Here is a 16,399-nt window from a genome sequence, read left to right as displayed (position 1 = left end):
TTGAGCACAGCCCCACCGGAAGCCGGCCGAGCCTCCGTTTGCCTTCGCAGGATCCCTGCGTCGTCGCGAGCCGCTTCTCGTCTCTGGGTTTAGCTTGGTTTGAGTGCCTGGGGCCCTGGAAAAACCAGACGCGGAATCTTTCTTTCACAGCCGGAGTTACTGTCGTTTGCCTCCCATCGCCGCTCAGAGGATGGTAGGCAGCAGCAGCCGCTTGGCAGCTGGGAGTCAGACAGGGGCGCCCTGAAAAACGCCTCTATCAGCGGTTGTGCTCCTCGGAGAGGCTCTCAGTGCTGAGTCACCGTGTCCATCCACCTCGGTTAGGTGGGCAGAACTTGCCTGCGCCATGCCAGTGGCTCCCGACCGCTCCTGACGGGGAGGGGCGCTCCTAGCCAGCTGTTGCCTTGACTCTCAGGAGTAGAGTAGAAAGAGGCCCTGACCCCATCTCTGTGCCAGTCTTCAGCAGCCAGCCAGCAGCCCCTTCAGGAAATTGAGTGAGAAACGTGCCCCCAGCCAGGCGCTCTTGGGGAAAAGCCTGTGGCGTTAGGTTCCTCCAGAGTTGGGGGCTCTTGTTTTGATGGAGCCGGTGCTTTTCCCCCCAGCCTTCTCTTTATCAGTTGCTGCTGTCTTCTGACTGAGATCCAGTCTGCAGATATACGTAGTCCTTCTTTGGGGGTGAGGATTGGGTTTTGTTTCGTCCCCTTTCTATTGGAAGACAGACCATAATCCCCTTAGTGGATAAAATTGATTCTAATGTTTATTACCATTTGGGCTGAAGGTTACATCCGGTACCTTGACAAAGAGACCTTTCCTGGGGATGCTAGGCCTGGAAGCAAACACTCCTTGTTGTCTTCTTGACCTCATTGACCCCAGGTTCCCTAGTTAAAATTGTGGGCCCACTACCGGCCTGGTGCCCAACAACCACCGCCATGCGACTGAGCTCCCTACTGGCTCTGCTGCGACCAGCACTGCCCCTTATCCTAGGGCTGTCGCTGGGGTGCAGCCTGAGCCTCTTGCGGGTTTCCTGGATCCAGGGGGAGGGAGAAGACCCCTGTGTTGAGGCTGTGGGGGAACCAGGAGGGCCCCAGCATCCAGACTCAAGAACTCAGCTCGACCAAAGTGATGAAGACTTCAAACCCCGGATTGTCCCCTATTACAGGGATCCCAACAAACCGTACAAGAAGGTGCTCAGGTGAGAGCTGTGCGTGCATAATCTCCAGATTCCAATTTAGGGTCATTCTCAGGTCTCCCCTCTGCTTTCACTGGGGATCATTGTTAGGCTCCTTGAAGCAATTCTTTGCCTTATGATCCATCATGGTTGGTTCCAGTTTTTCCCTCCCCCTCAGGTCTGAGAAAGTGTCACCCATTGGTGTTAAGTTAGTGGCCGGGTATTCTTACACAGGGTAGGAGTTGCATCCAGCCTTGGTAAGCCTCTCCTCAGATCAGTGGATGCTCACTCCAAAAGCTCATTAATATTGAAGAGAAGGTCTCTCCCTTCTCTTTCCTTTTTTTTTTTTTTTTTTTTGCTTTTTAGGGCCACACCTACAGCACATGGAGGTTCCCAGGCTAGAGGTCCAATCGGAGCTACAGCTGCCGGCCTACACCACAGCCACAGCAACGCGGGATCTGAGCTGCGTCTGCAACCTACACCGCAGCTCATGGCAACGCCCGATCCTTAACCCACTGCGTGAGGCCAGGGATCAAACCCGTGTCCTCATGAATGCTAGTCAGGTTCATTAACCGATGAGCCACGACGGGAATTCCTCCTCTCTTTTCTTAACTCCAACTCACTAATTCTAGGGGGATGTGGATGCTGCACAAGCTGGGTTCCTCAAGATTAGGGAGCTGATCCCTGGCACACTCTTCTCCTCTGCTCTCTACAGGACTCGGTACATCCAGACGGAGCTGGGCTCTCGGGAGCGGTTGCTCGTGGCTGTCCTGACTTCTCGGGCTACGCTGTCCACTCTGGCTGTGGCTGTGAACCGCACAGTGGCCCACCACTTCCCCCGGTTACTCTACTTCACGGGGCAGCGAGGGGCCCGCCCCCCGGCAGGGATGCAGGTGGTGTCTCACGGGGACGAGCGGCCAGCCTGGCTCATGTCTGAGACCCTGCGCCACCTTCACACGCACTTCGGGGCCGACTACGACTGGTTCTTCATCATGCAGGACGACACGTATGTGCAGGCCCCCCGCCTGGCAGCCCTTGCCGGCCACCTCAGTATCAACCAAGACCTATACTTGGGCCGGACGGAGGAGTTCATCGGCGCGGGCGAGCAGGCCCGGTACTGCCACGGGGGCTTTGGCTACTTGTTGTCACGGAGCCTCCTGCTTCGATTGCGGCCACACCTGGACGGCTGCCGAGGAGACATTCTCAGCGCCCGTCCCGACGAGTGGCTCGGCCGCTGCCTCATTGACTCTCTGGGCATCGGTTGTGTCTCACAGCACCAGGTGACGCCCTTTCAACCTAACCCTAGTCCCCAGCAAGTTAGTGTCACTGAGTGATTGGTCTCCAGGCTGGGTGCTGCTGTCATTTTGCCCTGGCCAGCCCCCGGCCGCCCCTCTAGCTCGCCCTTGCTCACCTCCGGCAGTCCTAGAACCCGGGAGCTGTCAGAAGTGCTGACTTGTCAGGGATCCTCTGAGCAAAAGCCAGAAAGAGAACACGGCAGCTCTAGTTGCCGATCTGACCTTCTCTTTCCCCAAATCCGGTGGTGAGAGTAAGGCCACGGTTGAGGGGACACGGGAACGGGCTCCCTCCCGCTCCTGTGGCAGCAGCAGTAATAGGTGTGAAGGTTGACTTTGGTTAAGGGTGGTGGGGACGGGCAGCCCTCCGTGTGTGACATTGCTTGGTCTCATTGGTCACTCCAGGGACAACAGTATCGCTCATTTGAACTGGCCAAAAATAGGGATCCCGAGAAGGAGGGGAGCGCGGCTTTCCTGAGTGCTTTCGCGGTGCACCCCGTCTCCGAGGGAACCCTCATGTACCGGCTCCACAAACGCTTCAGTGCTCTGGAGCTGGAGCGGGCGTACAGTGAGATAGAGCAGCTGCAGGTGAGCGGGGGCCAGGCTCGAGGGCAGAGGGAGCTTCCGGTGTCCGGCTCCCCGTGACTTGGCGGGGAGGCTGGGCGTGGTGGGAGGAGGCTGACTAGCCCTGAATTTCAGACAACTCCAGGAGTTCCCTGGCTTACTGACTAAGGATTCAGCCTAGTCACTGCTGCCGCTCCAGTTCCATCCCTGGAACTGGACATTTCGGCAGGTCCCAGGTGTGGCCAAAGATACAGTAAAACGACTCCAGGGGGAAGGGGCTCTTGGGGGTCCAGGTCAATCGCAGAAGAATCAGAGCTCCTGGCTCGCCTTGGATGCACTTGAAAGGGGAACTGTGCGGGCCGAGGCTGGCTGCTGTGTTAGGCAGAGGAGTTCTGATGCCCCTGCGTTGAGGAGGCTTCTAGTCCTGTCTCTAAAACGTCCAAGGGTAGAGGATAGAAGGACTCTCTGGCTGACCGTGGGCTTGTCAGCAGTGGAACACAAGCTAAGGCAGGTCCCTTTGTGACGGGGATCTGAGTCCTCGGGATCGGACACAAGGGCTGCCGGCCTTCGGCTTCAGGCCGCTGTCACCTCGTCGGTTGCACGTCTCCCGCCTTGTCCTTCCCGTAGCAGGTGTGGAAGGTGGGTGTGACTCACGCGCCTTCCGCGTCTCTCGGGATCGAGAACGTCAAGTACAGGGAATGAAATGCCAGGCTGAGGGGCACCTCAGGGAGGGTTGATAGAGTCAGGACAGAGCTCAGGACGCCGGAGCTGGGTCAGGCCTGACCCCCTGGCCGGGCCCTAACCACGCACCCTCCACCCTAGGCTCAGATCCGGAACCTGACCGTGTTGACCCCGGAGGGGGAGGCGGGCCTGAGCTGGCCCATCGGGCTCCCGGCCCCGTTCACGCCGCGCTCTCGGTTTGAGGTGCTGGGCTGGGACTACTTCACGGAGCAGCACACCTTCTCCTGTGCAGACGGGGCACCCAAGTGCCCACTGCAAGGGGCTAGCAGGGCAGACGTGGGTGACGCCGTGGAGACGGCTTTGGAGCAGCTGAATCGGCGCTACCAGCCCCGCCTGCGCTTCCAGAAGCAGCGGCTGCTCAACGGCTACCGGCGCTTCGACCCGGCGCGGGGCATGGAGTACACCCTGGACCTGCTGCTGGAGGCCGTGACGCAGCGCGGGCACCGGCGGGCGCTGGCCCGCAGGGTCAGCCTGCTGCGGCCGCTGAGCCGGGTGGAAATCCTCCCTATGCCCTACGTCACCGAGGCCACCCGCGTGCAGCTGGTGCTGCCGCTGCTGGTGGCCGAAGCCGCGGCGGCCCCCGCCTTCCTCGAGGCCTTTGCGGCCAGTGTCCTGGAGCCCCGAGAGCACGCGCTGCTCACCCTGCTGCTGGTCTACGGGCCGCGGGAAGGTGGCCGAGGGGCCCCGGACCCGTTTCTTGGGGTGAAGGCTGCGGCGGCTGAGTTAGAACGACGGTACCCCGGGACGAGGCTGGCCTGGCTCGCCGTGCGGGCGGAGGCCCCCTCCCAGGTGCGGCTCATGGACGTGGTCTCCAAGAAGCACCCCGTGGACACGCTCTTCTTCCTCACCACCGTGTGGACCAGGCCCGGGCCCGAGGTCCTCAACCGCTGCCGCATGAATGCCATCTCTGGCTGGCAGGCCTTCTTCCCGGTCCACTTCCAGGAGTTCAACCCCGCCCTGGCACCACAGAGATCTCCCCCCGGGCCCCCGGGCGCTGGCCCTGACCCCCCGTCCCCTCCGGGCGCTGACCCTTCACGGGGGGCTCCCGTAGGGGGCAGGTTTGACCGACAGGCCTCGGCAGAGGGCTGCTTCTACAATGCTGACTACCTGGCGGCCCGAGCCCGGCTGGCTGGTGAACTGGCAGGCCAGGAAGAGGAGGAAGCCCTGGAGGGGCTGGAGGTGATGGATGTTTTCCTCCGGTTCTCAGGGCTCCACCTTTTCCGGGCCGTGGAGCCAGGGCTGGTGCAGAAGTTCTCCCTGCGTGACTGCAGCCCTCGGCTCAGCGAGGAACTCTACCACCGCTGCCGCCTCAGCAACCTGGAGGGGCTGGGGGGGCGCGCCCAGCTCGCCATGGCTCTGTTTGAGCAGGAGCAGGCCAACAGCACCTAGTCCACCCCGGGGCCCCGCCACCGCCAGCCACCTAGTTCCCTTTCCGGCCTCAGCCCCAGGAAGGCCAGGCGAGATGGACGGACAGATGGAGAGCTTGTTGCTGTATTTTTTTTAATAAGAAAATGTTATTAAAAGTGTCTTCTGCCAAACCGTTTTTAGGTCTAGGGCAAATGGAGTGAGGCGGCTCTGCGGGAGGGGTGAGGAACTGCCCAGAGGGACCCACGGCCTGCCCCTTCCTCCTCCCTCCCCAGTTGCCAGTGACCACACGAGTGCCATCAGATGAATGACCTTTAATCCGGTCCCCACCTCGGCCGCAAGGCATCAGGAGTGACGGCAGTGCCCGAGGTGACAGGGCAGGGGCCCAGGGGCCCACAGCAGCGCTCGTGCCCAGGGCTCCTAGGTGTTGCGCACAACCAGCGACTGCTCCAGCTCCTGCCTGCGCTGCTGGATCTTTAGAGAGGGGAGCAGGAGCCGGGTTACCGTGTTCCCGGTGAGTGACAGGACCACCCCCCCCACCCCCGGCCCTGGAGGCGCAGGGGGAGCAGGGAGCCTCCCCTGCGTGGTGACGGGGAGGGTGGAGTGGCTGTAGAGGCTGAGCAGGGAGTGGGGGAGGGTGCGGCTGGAGGTGTCCTGGGCCCTCCTCACCTTGCAGTAGAAGTAGCGGCTGACAGCTTCCTGGGACCAGGGCTGGTGGTAGAACTCAGCCCGCCGCTCCTCCTCAGGGTTGCCTGCCACGTCTGTCATCACCTGGGAGGGAGCAGCGGGTCAGCCCTGAGCCCGGATCCCCTCCAGCCCCTGGGCACAACGTTTACTGTCTTCCCAATGTGCTTGTCTTCCATCCAGTGCTCCCTGAGTCCCCTTCACCTTGAGGTCCCGGCTCTGGGAGCGGAGGAGGTCTTGGATGTAGCCTTTGGGGTCTCTGGAGAAGCTTAGCATGAAGTCCCTCTGGATCTTGAGCTGGTTTATGGATTCAATCGTCTCGTGGATCTACAGGTAGAAAGACAGATGCTTTCACCTGGCCTTGCTGATGTGGGCGAGGATGGGAGGGGGAAGGGAGGCGGGGGGAGGGGTTTGCTGCTGTTCCTTTGAAGGGCTGTCCCTCAGGTCCCCTGGGGCTGGACTGGGCCTCTGCAGTCCCAGGGAAGGGGGGATGGGCGGAGCTCCAAGTAGCAAGGCAAGGCCCACCTCCCCTTCTTCTCTCCATAGGCCCGTGTTCTCGTCTGTTTTGTCTGTGCTTGTGTCATTTTGGGGTTGATGTCCCACTCCAGCTCTGGGCTCTGGCCCCACCTTACTGTCCAGAGCGCTGATCTCCTGCTGGTTGGCTGTGGACAGGAGGAAGCTGCTCATCTGTCCCTTCAGTGGCTCCTCTACCTCCACGTCAATGTCGTAGCACGCTGTCTTCTTCTGGTCCGACGGGTCCACGCTGCCAGGGAAGTCCAGCCCTTGGTGTCCTTGCTGCCCCACAGAGGCCAAGGGGAGGGAAGGGGCCCCGAGTGGGAGGCAGCGGGAGGGACTGAGAGGCCAGCCCCCCCCCCCGCCCCCACAATGACTCCCTGTTCTGAGAGCGAACTGGGGCCTCACCTGATGACGTGGTTGATGACAATGGGGTCAGGGGGCAACAGCAGAGCTGTGAGGCGCTGGGGGATCTCAGAAAACTTCAGCCGGGGACAATCAAAAATCTGAAGTAGGAGAGAGAGATCACTCGTGCCGCATGTTTGGAAGAGCACACATTCCCTTCTGAAAAGGCCTGGGGAAGCCAGAGCCCACGGGGCTGGGCAGGGGCTGCCAGTGGGGCGGGTCCATGCAGCGCATGGTTGACAGCGCCAAGGCCTGGGCTGCTGGCCTGGGTAGAAATCCTGCTTCCACCACTTCCTGTGCAGCTGAGCAACTTACCCAACACCTCGGGCCTCAGTTGCTTCATCTCTAGAAAGGGGATGATAATAGCGCCCATCTCACGGGGTGGCTGTGAGGTTAGAGTCAGCACACATAACGGGCTCGGACCAGTGCCTGGCACATGGTAAGTGCTCAATAAACACTGACTTTATTTTTACCACTCAGGTTTATCTGCTGTTTTTCTTTAAAAATTATTGTTGGGGTTCCCATCAAGGCACCGCGGGAACAAATCTGACTAGGAACCATGAGGTTGCAGGTTCGATCCCCGGCCTTGCTCAGTGGGTTAAGGATCTGGCATTGCCGTGAGCTGTGGTGCAGGTTGCAGATGCGGCTCGGATCCTGCGTTGCTGTGGCTGTGGTGTAGGCCGGCGGCTATAGCTCTGATTTGACCCCTAGCCTGGGAACCTCCATATGCTGTGGGTGCCCTAAAAAGTAAAAATATAAAAATAAATAAATAAAATTTAAAATAAATAAATAAAAATTATTGTTAATGATCATCTCCACTTTGGTAGAATTTTGTCAGGTCACTTCCACAGCAGTTTGTCAGCACCCTCCTTACTGTAAGAGAAGGAATAAGGCTCAAAATAGCAAAGTCATTTATCCAGAGTCCGGAGCCAAGACTGGAACCTGGGGATCCTCACTCCAAGTACCAAGGATATGCTCCCCAAAGCTGCTGGATTCGCAGGGCTCCGATTCCCCAGCCTGGGTGGGCTAAGACGGCTGTGGCACGGAGCGGGGCGAGGAAGAGCCTGGACTCTGGCTCTGGCAGCCGGACCAGGACTGTTTACCGTTTCTGATGCAGTCAGGAGGGGAGAGGTGCTGTTACCTTAGTGGAGGCACTTCCCCTCCCGGAAACTGCCTGCTCCCCGTGGCCCTGGGTTCGAGAGAGAGGGTACCTGCTGGAAATACTTGTCCCCGTTGATGTACTCCTTGTCGTGAGAGTCCTGCAGCCTGTTGGTCTTCACGTACTGCCACAGGGCCTGGACAATGGCTGAGCGGCTCTGCGTGTGCAGCCCCAGCAGCCGGGCCAGGCGGGGATCCAGTTTGAACTGGGGGGGCTGGGGAAAGGTGACCATGCAAGTTAGACAAAGGCGGGCGTGGAGGGAGCGCAGGGCCAGGCAGCTTGGGACGTAGGGGGGGGATGTGGTGGTCGGGCTCCGTGGAAACATGCTTTCGGAGCGGGGGTGGGAGGTGTGAGGAGCCTGGGGCCCCCCTGTCTGGTCACCCTGTCCCGGGAGGGGGCTGGGGTGTCTGGGGGCACGGACCTGGTAGTCCAGCATGAGGAGCAGCGTGCAGCGCACGCTCAGGTCCCCCGGCCTCTTCACCTGGAACCCGTCCGTCTCCTGAGTTGTGGGCGTCCGGTGCCACTGTCCCGGAGAGGAGAACTGGGTCACCTCACAGGCCCACCGGGGCTCCCTGATCCCAGGCTGCGGCCGGTGGGACCGTGGTCTGCAGGGGGGGAGGCTGTTCAAGGGCAGAAGGGCTCTGGGTCTCACCTCCACCAGGTGGTTGTCAGGGCCATAGAGGTCTTTGTCCAGCTCAATGACCAAACTCTTGAAGAAGGACGAGAACTTCCGCTTCTGCTTGCTGGGCTGTGGGAGAGGAACGGACCGTGGGGACGGAACAGGGAGCGCGGGGGTGGAGCGCGTTGGGAGTGGGGGGGGCTGGTCGGGGAGGGCAGCACAGTTAGCAGCAGGCCTCGGCACCAGAGGTCTCTCCAGACCCCCCACCCCTGGCCAGGGCTGTCACCCTAACCCTCCGGGCAAACGTCTGGGCCTGGCCTCAGCTCAGCCCCATACCCACCCCAGGACACCTGGAGAGACCTGGGCCAGGACGTACGTCATCCAGGAGCTTCCCCTCCACCCGCAGCTCCCAGGAGGCTATGCTGCCATCCGAATCCTCTGCATCAGGCTTCGCAGGGTTAAAAGTATTGGAGATATAAAGACGTAGCTTCCGCTTTTGCTGTAGAAATAAAGAGTGTAGTACAGAGGGAACACTGGGGGCTCCCCGTCCCCCCACGCCCCGTGCCAGGGCCAGCCCGCTTCTCTGCTCTGGGCATAGGACTCAGCGCCCTCTTCCCGCCCCCGAACCAAGACACCTTCATTGGCCTCTTCAGAGCCTCCTGGATGTCCACCCGCTTCCGCATGATGGTTTGATCCAGTTTCCTCTCAAACGCCAGGAGGTCCATGTAAGCCTGGGACTCTGGGACCAGCTCTCGGATCTGGAAGAAGAGCAAGGCAGGGAACCAGGGGCTCAGCCAATCTTGCAGGTGTCAGATGGTCCCAGAACAGAGTGGCGGGGAGCGCCTGGTTCGGGGGTGGAAGTTTGAGAGGCCGGGAGACCTCTCCCCAGGGGCTTGACACGTAGGGATAAAAACTGCTTCTCCCGCTAGAAAGAGTCGTGCATTTCATCGTGTGGGGCACAAGCCGGAGAGACCACAGAGCCCAGCAAGGGCTCCACCTCTTCATCCTGTCCTTTCACTGGTCCTCCGGCCTCTGGGCTCCCCTCGGGTCCTGGGCTCCCTGAGACAGGGGAAGTCGCTGCTTGCCTCTACCCTGGCACCTCACCCAGTTGCTCCACCTGATGTCTCAAGCACGCTAAGTCCATACCCAACTCAGCCTGGGTCCTCTTATGATGCCCGGGTCTCCTGGCCAGCTTCTGTTCCCTTCACTCCCCTTGCCAGCCTCTGATCCCTGAGCTCTCATCCCCTCTTTGTCTCATGCCTTTATGTCTTCACACCGCTGGCATTCAATCCACTGCACCCCAGACCCAGTATCCTGCCCCCTATGGCTCGGCTTCTTCCCTTCGCCCCACCCCCTCCCTCTGGCCTGGAGAGCCTCACTTCTTAATTAGCTTTTTAAACAAAAAGTGAAAGTGATTGTGAGGCAGAAGATCTGCTCCTGAGGGGGGAGGGGAGGAGACCGGGGGGGGGGGGGGGGGGGAGGGGAGGGGGAAGGAGGGCGGAGCAGCAAAGGGTGGGGGGTGGCTGGGGGCTGCTGTGAAAGGCACTCACCCTTTGAGGGAGGATTTTGTCAGCCATCTTCCTCCTCTTGGCACTGTACATTTTTTAAAGAAAAAACCACGTTACCATGGCGACAGATCTGGGAGTAACGAGGCCACCTGCTAAATTATCCCGACATCTCAGCCCGCCTGGCTGGGGTTCCCACAGCCTGCCCAAGGGGCTACGATGGTGGTGTGCAGCACTGGTGCTCTGTCCTCTCATAGGGAGCAGAGGTGACCCCGTCCTTTCTCTAGCCCGGGAGCCCCTCTTCTGCTCCACCACATCCGAGGGGCCAGAGAAATTAGACTCAGAAGGGGCTGGTGGTAGGGGAGCTGCAGAAGTGCTTGGGGGCAGCTGGGGAGGGGGGAGGTCAGAGGAGAAGGAGGTTGGATTCTGAGGACTTTCCTTTTCTGCTAAGCAGGGGTGCACAGTCCAAGGTGGCCTGAGCTCAGAGGGAGGGGAGCCGGCCCCCTGCCCCATCCCTGGAGCAGGAAGGGATGGTGTAAAGCTGGTGAGGACTTGCATCTCTGTCACCCTGGGCTTTGAAGGGGACCCTGATGGGCAGGGGGTGCCCAGGGACACACCCATGGGTATGCAGAGGGAGTGGGTTTGGGTGTCTCCTGTCGGGTGTAGCTGTGGGCTGCACCTGCAGTAGCGGCTGGGACTTGGTCACCTCTTGATCCACTAGCTGCTCCTGACTCCCAAAAGCACCTCAGAAAATCCTTGGCGAGTAGAAATTAGAACCCAGCCTAGAGGATGGCTGCATACTGCCCCCGTGTGGTGTTCTCCACCCCTGCCCCTACCTGTCCCCAAATCAATTCTAAGGCCGGACAAGCAGCTTTCATTAAAGGTCTAATTTGTCCTGAACACATTAGGTAAAACTCTTCATTTATACGAGCTAAATCAGGGACTTTTTTTTACTGTATAAAAGAACGACTCACTCTGCAACAGAACTCATCATAAGATTCCTATAGAGGGTGAATTTTCCTCGATAAGTAAAAAATATTTAATAATGAGGTAAAATCCATATTGTGCCTTTTATAGGACTCCATCTGGTGTGCAAAGGGAAGCATGTGTGTTTGGCTTAATAGTGAAACCCAGAGGGGTATCTCTCTTGCCAGGCACCAGCAGGGGCTTTTGGGGTGCCACCAGCTGGCTCAGACAAGGAAACAGGCTGGTCCTTGGTGGTTTGGGGGCAGAGGTGGTCCAGAGGGCAGATTATGGCACCTCTCCAACGTTCGCGTGCCTAAGAATCACCTGAGAGCACCCCCGGGCAGAGACTGCCCATCCAAAGGGCACATTCCCCGGCTCCACCCTTAATTCAGATGAAGAAGATCTGGAGTGGGCTTTTCAACAGTCAGGCCGGGGACTCTGAGGAAGGCGCATTGGACAACCACACCAAGAAACGGTCTCTAAAGCTCTGCCCTCAGTCAGCCCCGCCTCCACCCCACAGCCTGAAGCATCACCCAGAGCCTGGGGACAAGGGGTGGAGAGAGGCACAGAGCAGGTGACAAGGAGGAAGGGCGTGACGGCCGCAGCCTGTCTCTACGGTGGGCACACAAAGGAATCGGACCAGTGCCCCCTCAGCCCACCTCCCGAGAGGGCACCCCACCCAGGACGCCTGTCCCCTGCCGATCACTCCTCCCCCCGCTTCCAATCCGGCTCCCCGCCCACCCCTTCCCTGCGGGTCCGGCGGCCCGCCCCCTCGGCGCTGGGTCCCACTTACCTGCGGCTCCGCGCGGGGGCGGTGGGCACCGGCTGGCCCTGGCTCTGGGCCTGGCTCTGGCCGGGCGGGGGCGCTGCTCGCTTGCGGGCGGGCTCCATGCCCGCGGGGGCCAGGCCGGGTCGTACGGCGGGGCTGCCCATGTACGGGGAGCCCGGGGGGCCCATGGGCGCCCCCTGGTGGGGCATCCGGGCTCCAGACGGCATCCCGGGGCGCTGGGGAGGCGTGGGGTGGGGGGGAAGCAGAAACGGGCGCCCGCGGGTCAGACCAGGGCCCCGGCTCCAGGCGCCGTGAGCTGCGTGCGTCTCCCCCACCCCGAGCCCCCCGACCCGTGACCCTGATGCCGACGGCGTGAGCGAGGGGTGGGAGGGGCAGGGGCGCCGGAACCGCGCGGCTTTGGCGGAGGGGGCTTTGCTTCTCGCTGCAGGAAGCTAACTGAAGCCAGGCATCTGCACAGGGCACTGCCAGGCTCGGGTTTGCGGAAGGTGCCGCGAAAATGAATATTAATGGCGCCTTTCAACCTTTACAAAGGATGTTCACATCCACACGCTCCTCTGCAAGACAGACTGAGCGGGGCCTTCCATCCCCACTTGACAGATGAGGCAACTGCGGCTCAAGGAGAAAAGCAGCCTAGCCAAGGTCACGCAGCACTTGACGCGAAGGCAGCGGCGAGCGGCCCTCTCCTGAGGGGCCAGGGCTTTTTGCTCTCTGCCGCTTCATTCCGTTTAGGGGCCGGGCTCCCTGCTCGGCCTTCTGCTGTCCCTATTCCCAGTCCATTTCCTGGGCCGTCCTGCCTTGAGCTCAGCCTTCCCATCTCCACCCCTGCTCAGGACCCCTCAGCCCCAATCCCCATCCCCCTCCTCTGAGTCCAAGGCTCCACAGGCAGAGGCTTCACTGACTTAGGCCACCCCCATAATTTGCTCCCACAGCCAAGGCTGGAGGTGGGGCTGGTGGCCACCAGCTGCTGACATCAGACCTCACCGGGAGTCTCCGATGCGGGGTGGGGGGGTTGGGGTTGGGGGGGGCTGAAGCTCAGCGGGGAGGAGGGCTGTGCAGAGAGCTCCCGCAGGTCAAAAGCAGCAGCATTGCCTCTGCTACCCTTCTCTCCCTTCCTGCCCACCCGAATCACTAGAGATGGCCCATCCTACACGCCGCCTCTACTTCCCACCCGACCCTGTGAGGTCCGAGGTCTGGGTTCAGAGGGGCTAAGGAGAGGGAGATGAGGCAGGTGCATTCCCTTGCCAGGACCCGGGTACTCAGCCAGGCTGTAGATGACATCAAATTCATTAAGTGTCCCACAGACTTTTCAAACCCCACCTGTCCAGATTCCAGGAGAGGGGTTGGGGAGGCCCAGAGGGACTGTAAAGTGGAGGGAGGAAGGGAGGGTGGGTGGGAGGGGGTCTGGGACAAGGACAACGGGAAGGAGATTAGGGAGCAGTGGCTGCAGACCCTGTTCCCGTTTAAGCACTGCCCACTTCACCCCCAGGGGCGCAGCTGCTCCCAGGAACAAGGAGAGCCCTGACCCTGAGCTTGGTAAATCCCAATTCTGAATGCCACTCCTGCCTCCTGTCTCTCCTGCCCTGCACTATGTCTAACCCTAACCCCCAGCCAGCCAGCTGTCCCTGCCCGTCCATGTGTCTGCCTCCCCCGCCCCACCTGACCCTGTCACTCACACCTCCAGGGTGGCGGCCCAGAATGGAGCCCAGGCCGGCCATTCCCCATCAGCACAGACAGGGCACTGGAGTGGCACACCGGGGCTCCCAGCCACCTAAGAACCAAAGCTCTAAGTTGGTCAACTAAAAAAAAAAAAAAAAAAAAAAGAAAGAAAGAAAGAAAAAATCCACGTGTATAGTCTGTCTCCCTCCTGGAGGGGGTTTTCTAAAGGGACGCCCCCAAAGGCAGGTTAGGACTGGTCACTAGGCTGACCAACATGGGGCCCCCTTGGAAGTTAGCCCAGAGGTCCCAGGGGCTGGAGGACCGGCTGCCTCGGGGAAGTCCCTTTACCCGGTCAGCTGCTCTCCCACTTCCCAAGGCCAGTGGTACTCACTGATCTGCTGCAGAGGCCCTGAGAGAGAGGCTTCCAGAGCCCCCAGAGTGCCGGGCCAGTCACCAGGTATCAGCAACTCACGCGAAGAGCCAAAATTCTAGGGACTCTGGCCTCTCTCACTGAGAATGTGTCTTCCTTGGAGCCACAACCAAATTTGGCCATAGTAAACCTGACTGCTTCCCCTCCACCCGGCTCCAGCACCAGCACCCATCCCAAGCCCAGAGCCCCCGCCTCTCCTATTCCACAGCCCTTCCAGCCTGTTCCTGTCCCCTCAGGTCCCCTGGGCTCCCTGTGGGCCTTCCAAGCCTGCCTGTGGCAGGATGGTGTGCCCTGCCCCTTTGCTCTCTAGGCCTCATGTCCCGGATTCCAGCCCTCCCTTCACACCTTTGAGGCATTAAGGACATCAGCTTCTGGTGGCTGAGTCCCCCAAGGGAGCCTTAGACCCCTTAACTTGGGGTCTGTCCCTAGAGAGGGCCTCTCCCTGGCCCTGGTGGCAGAGGCCATAGGCAAAGCCCCAGAGCCCTCCTGCCAGGATGCAGAGGTGGTTCAGCCCCAGAGCTTCCCGCTCACAGTGCCTCCAGGGTCACCTGCTCCTTGCTCCTGAGACACAGAGAGACACTATCCCAACGGATGAACAGCGAGCCCAGCCCAGCTGATGCCAGGTCCCCCACCCCCACCCCCAGGGCAGGGGTAACACCTGGGCCCCCAAGGAAAAAAAAAAAAACGCAAGACAACCCGTCTGGTAGAGAGGGGACCCCCCCACTTGGGGGGTACAGTCCCCAAGTCCCACCCCCAGCCCCTGACAAGAACCCATGCAAACGCCTCCCATCCCCGCCCGGGCACCCATCCCCAGCCAGCCGCCTGACGACGTGTTCGGGTGCCAGGGCGCACAGTCCCGGGGCTGGGCCGCGGGCCGCGGCGGCGCTGGCGCTGGAGGGGTGGGAGAGCGGGAGCCCCCTCCCGGCCCCTCCCGACCATCCCTCCATTCAGCCTGCGCCAGCTCGCTCACCCTCCCCCGCTAACTTTCCCCCACTCACCACCCCATGGACCAGAAACTCAAAAAGTTTGCTTTTCGTGGCTTTGCGCGCCCCTCCGGCAACTTCGTCCGCGGCCATCGGGGTGGGCTCAGCGGCTCCTCTCACTCTCTCTCTCTCTCTTCCTCTTTCTTTCCCTTTTCTGCCTTTTTTTTTCCTCCAACTCTCCCCTCTGAGTCCTGCTGGGCTCTCTCACACTTCTACTCGAGCGGAGTGGGGAGGGGGCCCCTTCAGGGCTGCCCTGACGGCCCACGGCCCACGCCGCCGCCGCCCGCCCGCCGCCGCCGCCGCCGCCGCCGCCGCCGCCGCGGCTGCCGCATTCCTGCACTGATAAGACAGAAATAGTCCGGCGGCCCGGGGTCTGCCTGTTGACTCGGCGGGGACAGAAAAGCCTGCCTTTCCAACCCTCGCCGGCCAAACAGCGCAGATAAGCGGCGAGGCGCGCCGGCCGGCCCGGCTCCCGGGCGCTGGGCAGCGGCACTGCAGCCCGAGGCCGCCCGAGGGCCGCGGGGAGGCGGCGCGGGGAGGGGACGCGAGGGGAGGTGGCGGGGGGCTCGCCGGCCACCCGGCCTCTCGCCACAAATAGTTTCTCGGTTAGGGAATTCGCCGGCAGGGCCAGGCAGGGAACAGTCCGTTCCAACTTTGCCCCCAAGTGGCTCCTGCTGCATTTCTGAGGCCCTTTCCCCAGAGACCTGGCAGGCCAAGTAGGGAAACATTCGCTGGAAGGAAGCCGGGGGGGGGGGGGGGGAGCCGGAGCCCGGCGGAGGCCTTTCCCTGCACCGAGGCGGCGGTGGTGGGTGTGCCCCGGGAGGCGGTGTCCCCCTGCGTCCACAGATGTGTGCGCCCTTGTCTCACCCGCCGTGTGTGTGTCTGCACCCTGGTGTGGGCACGGCTCGGCGGCTGTGGGTGTGGATGTTTACGTGCGTGCACAGACAAATGCCTTCTCTGTGTGCCTCCCTCCACGGGAGCCTCCGGTGCGGGCGCGCGCGTGCGGGTGCGTGTGTGGCAGGACACGGTCTGTGTCTCCAGCTCTGTGGGAGTCTATTTCGGGGTATGTGAGTCTTTGTCTCGATGTGAGAAAGTGAGGGCAATAGGGGAAGTATTTCGGAAAGGGGGCGATGGATCAGACTCCGGAGAACAGGAAGGGAAACGGGGGGGGGGAGGCAAGGACCTGGGATGGATGGGTGGTGGGTGGGTGGAGAGAGTGAGGCAAGCAGGACCTGATGGCTTTGGAATGGGGTGTGGAGTGGGGGTGGGGGACCCATGGGGGACCCAGAGGCGCTGGGGCGCCGGGTAGGGTAGGGCCAGCCTCAAGACCCCCCGAAGAAAACAGGGGTGGGGGGGCTACGAGGGAGCCTCAGAAAGGGTGGTGTCGGGGGAGCTGGCAGTCCCTGGGGTGAAGGAGAGACAGGAAACGGGAGGGGCAAACCCTGAGATTCCCCAGGCTGGGCGCTCTGGCCCCGCCCATGCCCCAAGGCCACACCCCTCTCTCCTCCTTCTGGAGAAAGAGTCAGGCTTTGGGACCATGAGGGGTCAAGTTTATGGGCCTC

At 61.3% G+C, this 16,399-nt stretch overlaps 1 protein-coding gene and 1 non-coding gene across 6 annotated transcripts in view; one reads left to right on the top strand and one right to left on the bottom strand.

The window, feature by feature from the left end:
• On the top strand, positions 4,909-4,988 carry MIR671 (microRNA 671). Its single transcript, NR_128441.1, has one exon. It is a non-coding gene; the product is annotated as a microRNA 671 (primary transcript).
• Positions 5,246-16,399, bottom strand: part of SMARCD3 (SWI/SNF related, matrix associated, actin dependent regulator of chromatin, subfamily d, member 3) — a 30,655-nt gene continuing 19,501 nt past the window's right edge. Inside the window, exons 1-13 of one of the 5 annotated variants that reach the window (XM_021079265.1) lie at positions 14,853-15,371; positions 11,772-11,983; positions 10,058-10,100; positions 9,143-9,265; positions 8,848-9,006; positions 8,541-8,636; positions 8,310-8,411; positions 7,941-8,102; positions 6,733-6,830; positions 6,439-6,574; positions 6,016-6,138; positions 5,797-5,898; positions 5,246-5,601 (exon numbers count right to left, since the gene is read on the bottom strand). In XM_021079265.1, coding sequence (XP_020934924.1) covers positions 5,548-5,601; positions 5,797-5,898; positions 6,016-6,138; positions 6,439-6,574; positions 6,733-6,830; positions 7,941-8,102; positions 8,310-8,411; positions 8,541-8,636; positions 8,848-9,006; positions 9,143-9,265; positions 10,058-10,100; positions 11,772-11,983; positions 14,853-14,930 — 1,488 coding nt within the window. In that variant the 5' untranslated portion in view covers positions 14,931-15,371 and the 3' untranslated portion in view covers positions 5,246-5,547. Of the gene's footprint in view, positions 5,602-5,796; positions 5,899-6,015; positions 6,139-6,336; positions 6,575-6,732; positions 6,831-7,940; positions 8,103-8,309; positions 8,412-8,540; positions 8,637-8,847; positions 9,007-9,142; positions 9,266-9,653; positions 9,847-10,057; positions 10,101-11,771; positions 11,984-14,852; positions 15,372-16,399 lie in introns of those variants that run through there. The other 4 variants (XM_003134577.6, XM_021079264.1, XM_021079266.1 and 1 more) reach the window with 4 other exon arrangements.

The sequence above is a fragment of the Sus scrofa genome, chromosome 18, assembly GCF_000003025.6.
Source record: "Sus scrofa isolate TJ Tabasco breed Duroc chromosome 18, Sscrofa11.1, whole genome shotgun sequence".
Taxonomy (NCBI): domain Eukaryota; kingdom Metazoa; phylum Chordata; class Mammalia; order Artiodactyla; family Suidae; genus Sus; species Sus scrofa.
Note: the sequence above shows the minus strand (reverse complement) of the source record. Positions and strands in the feature narration are given on the sequence as shown.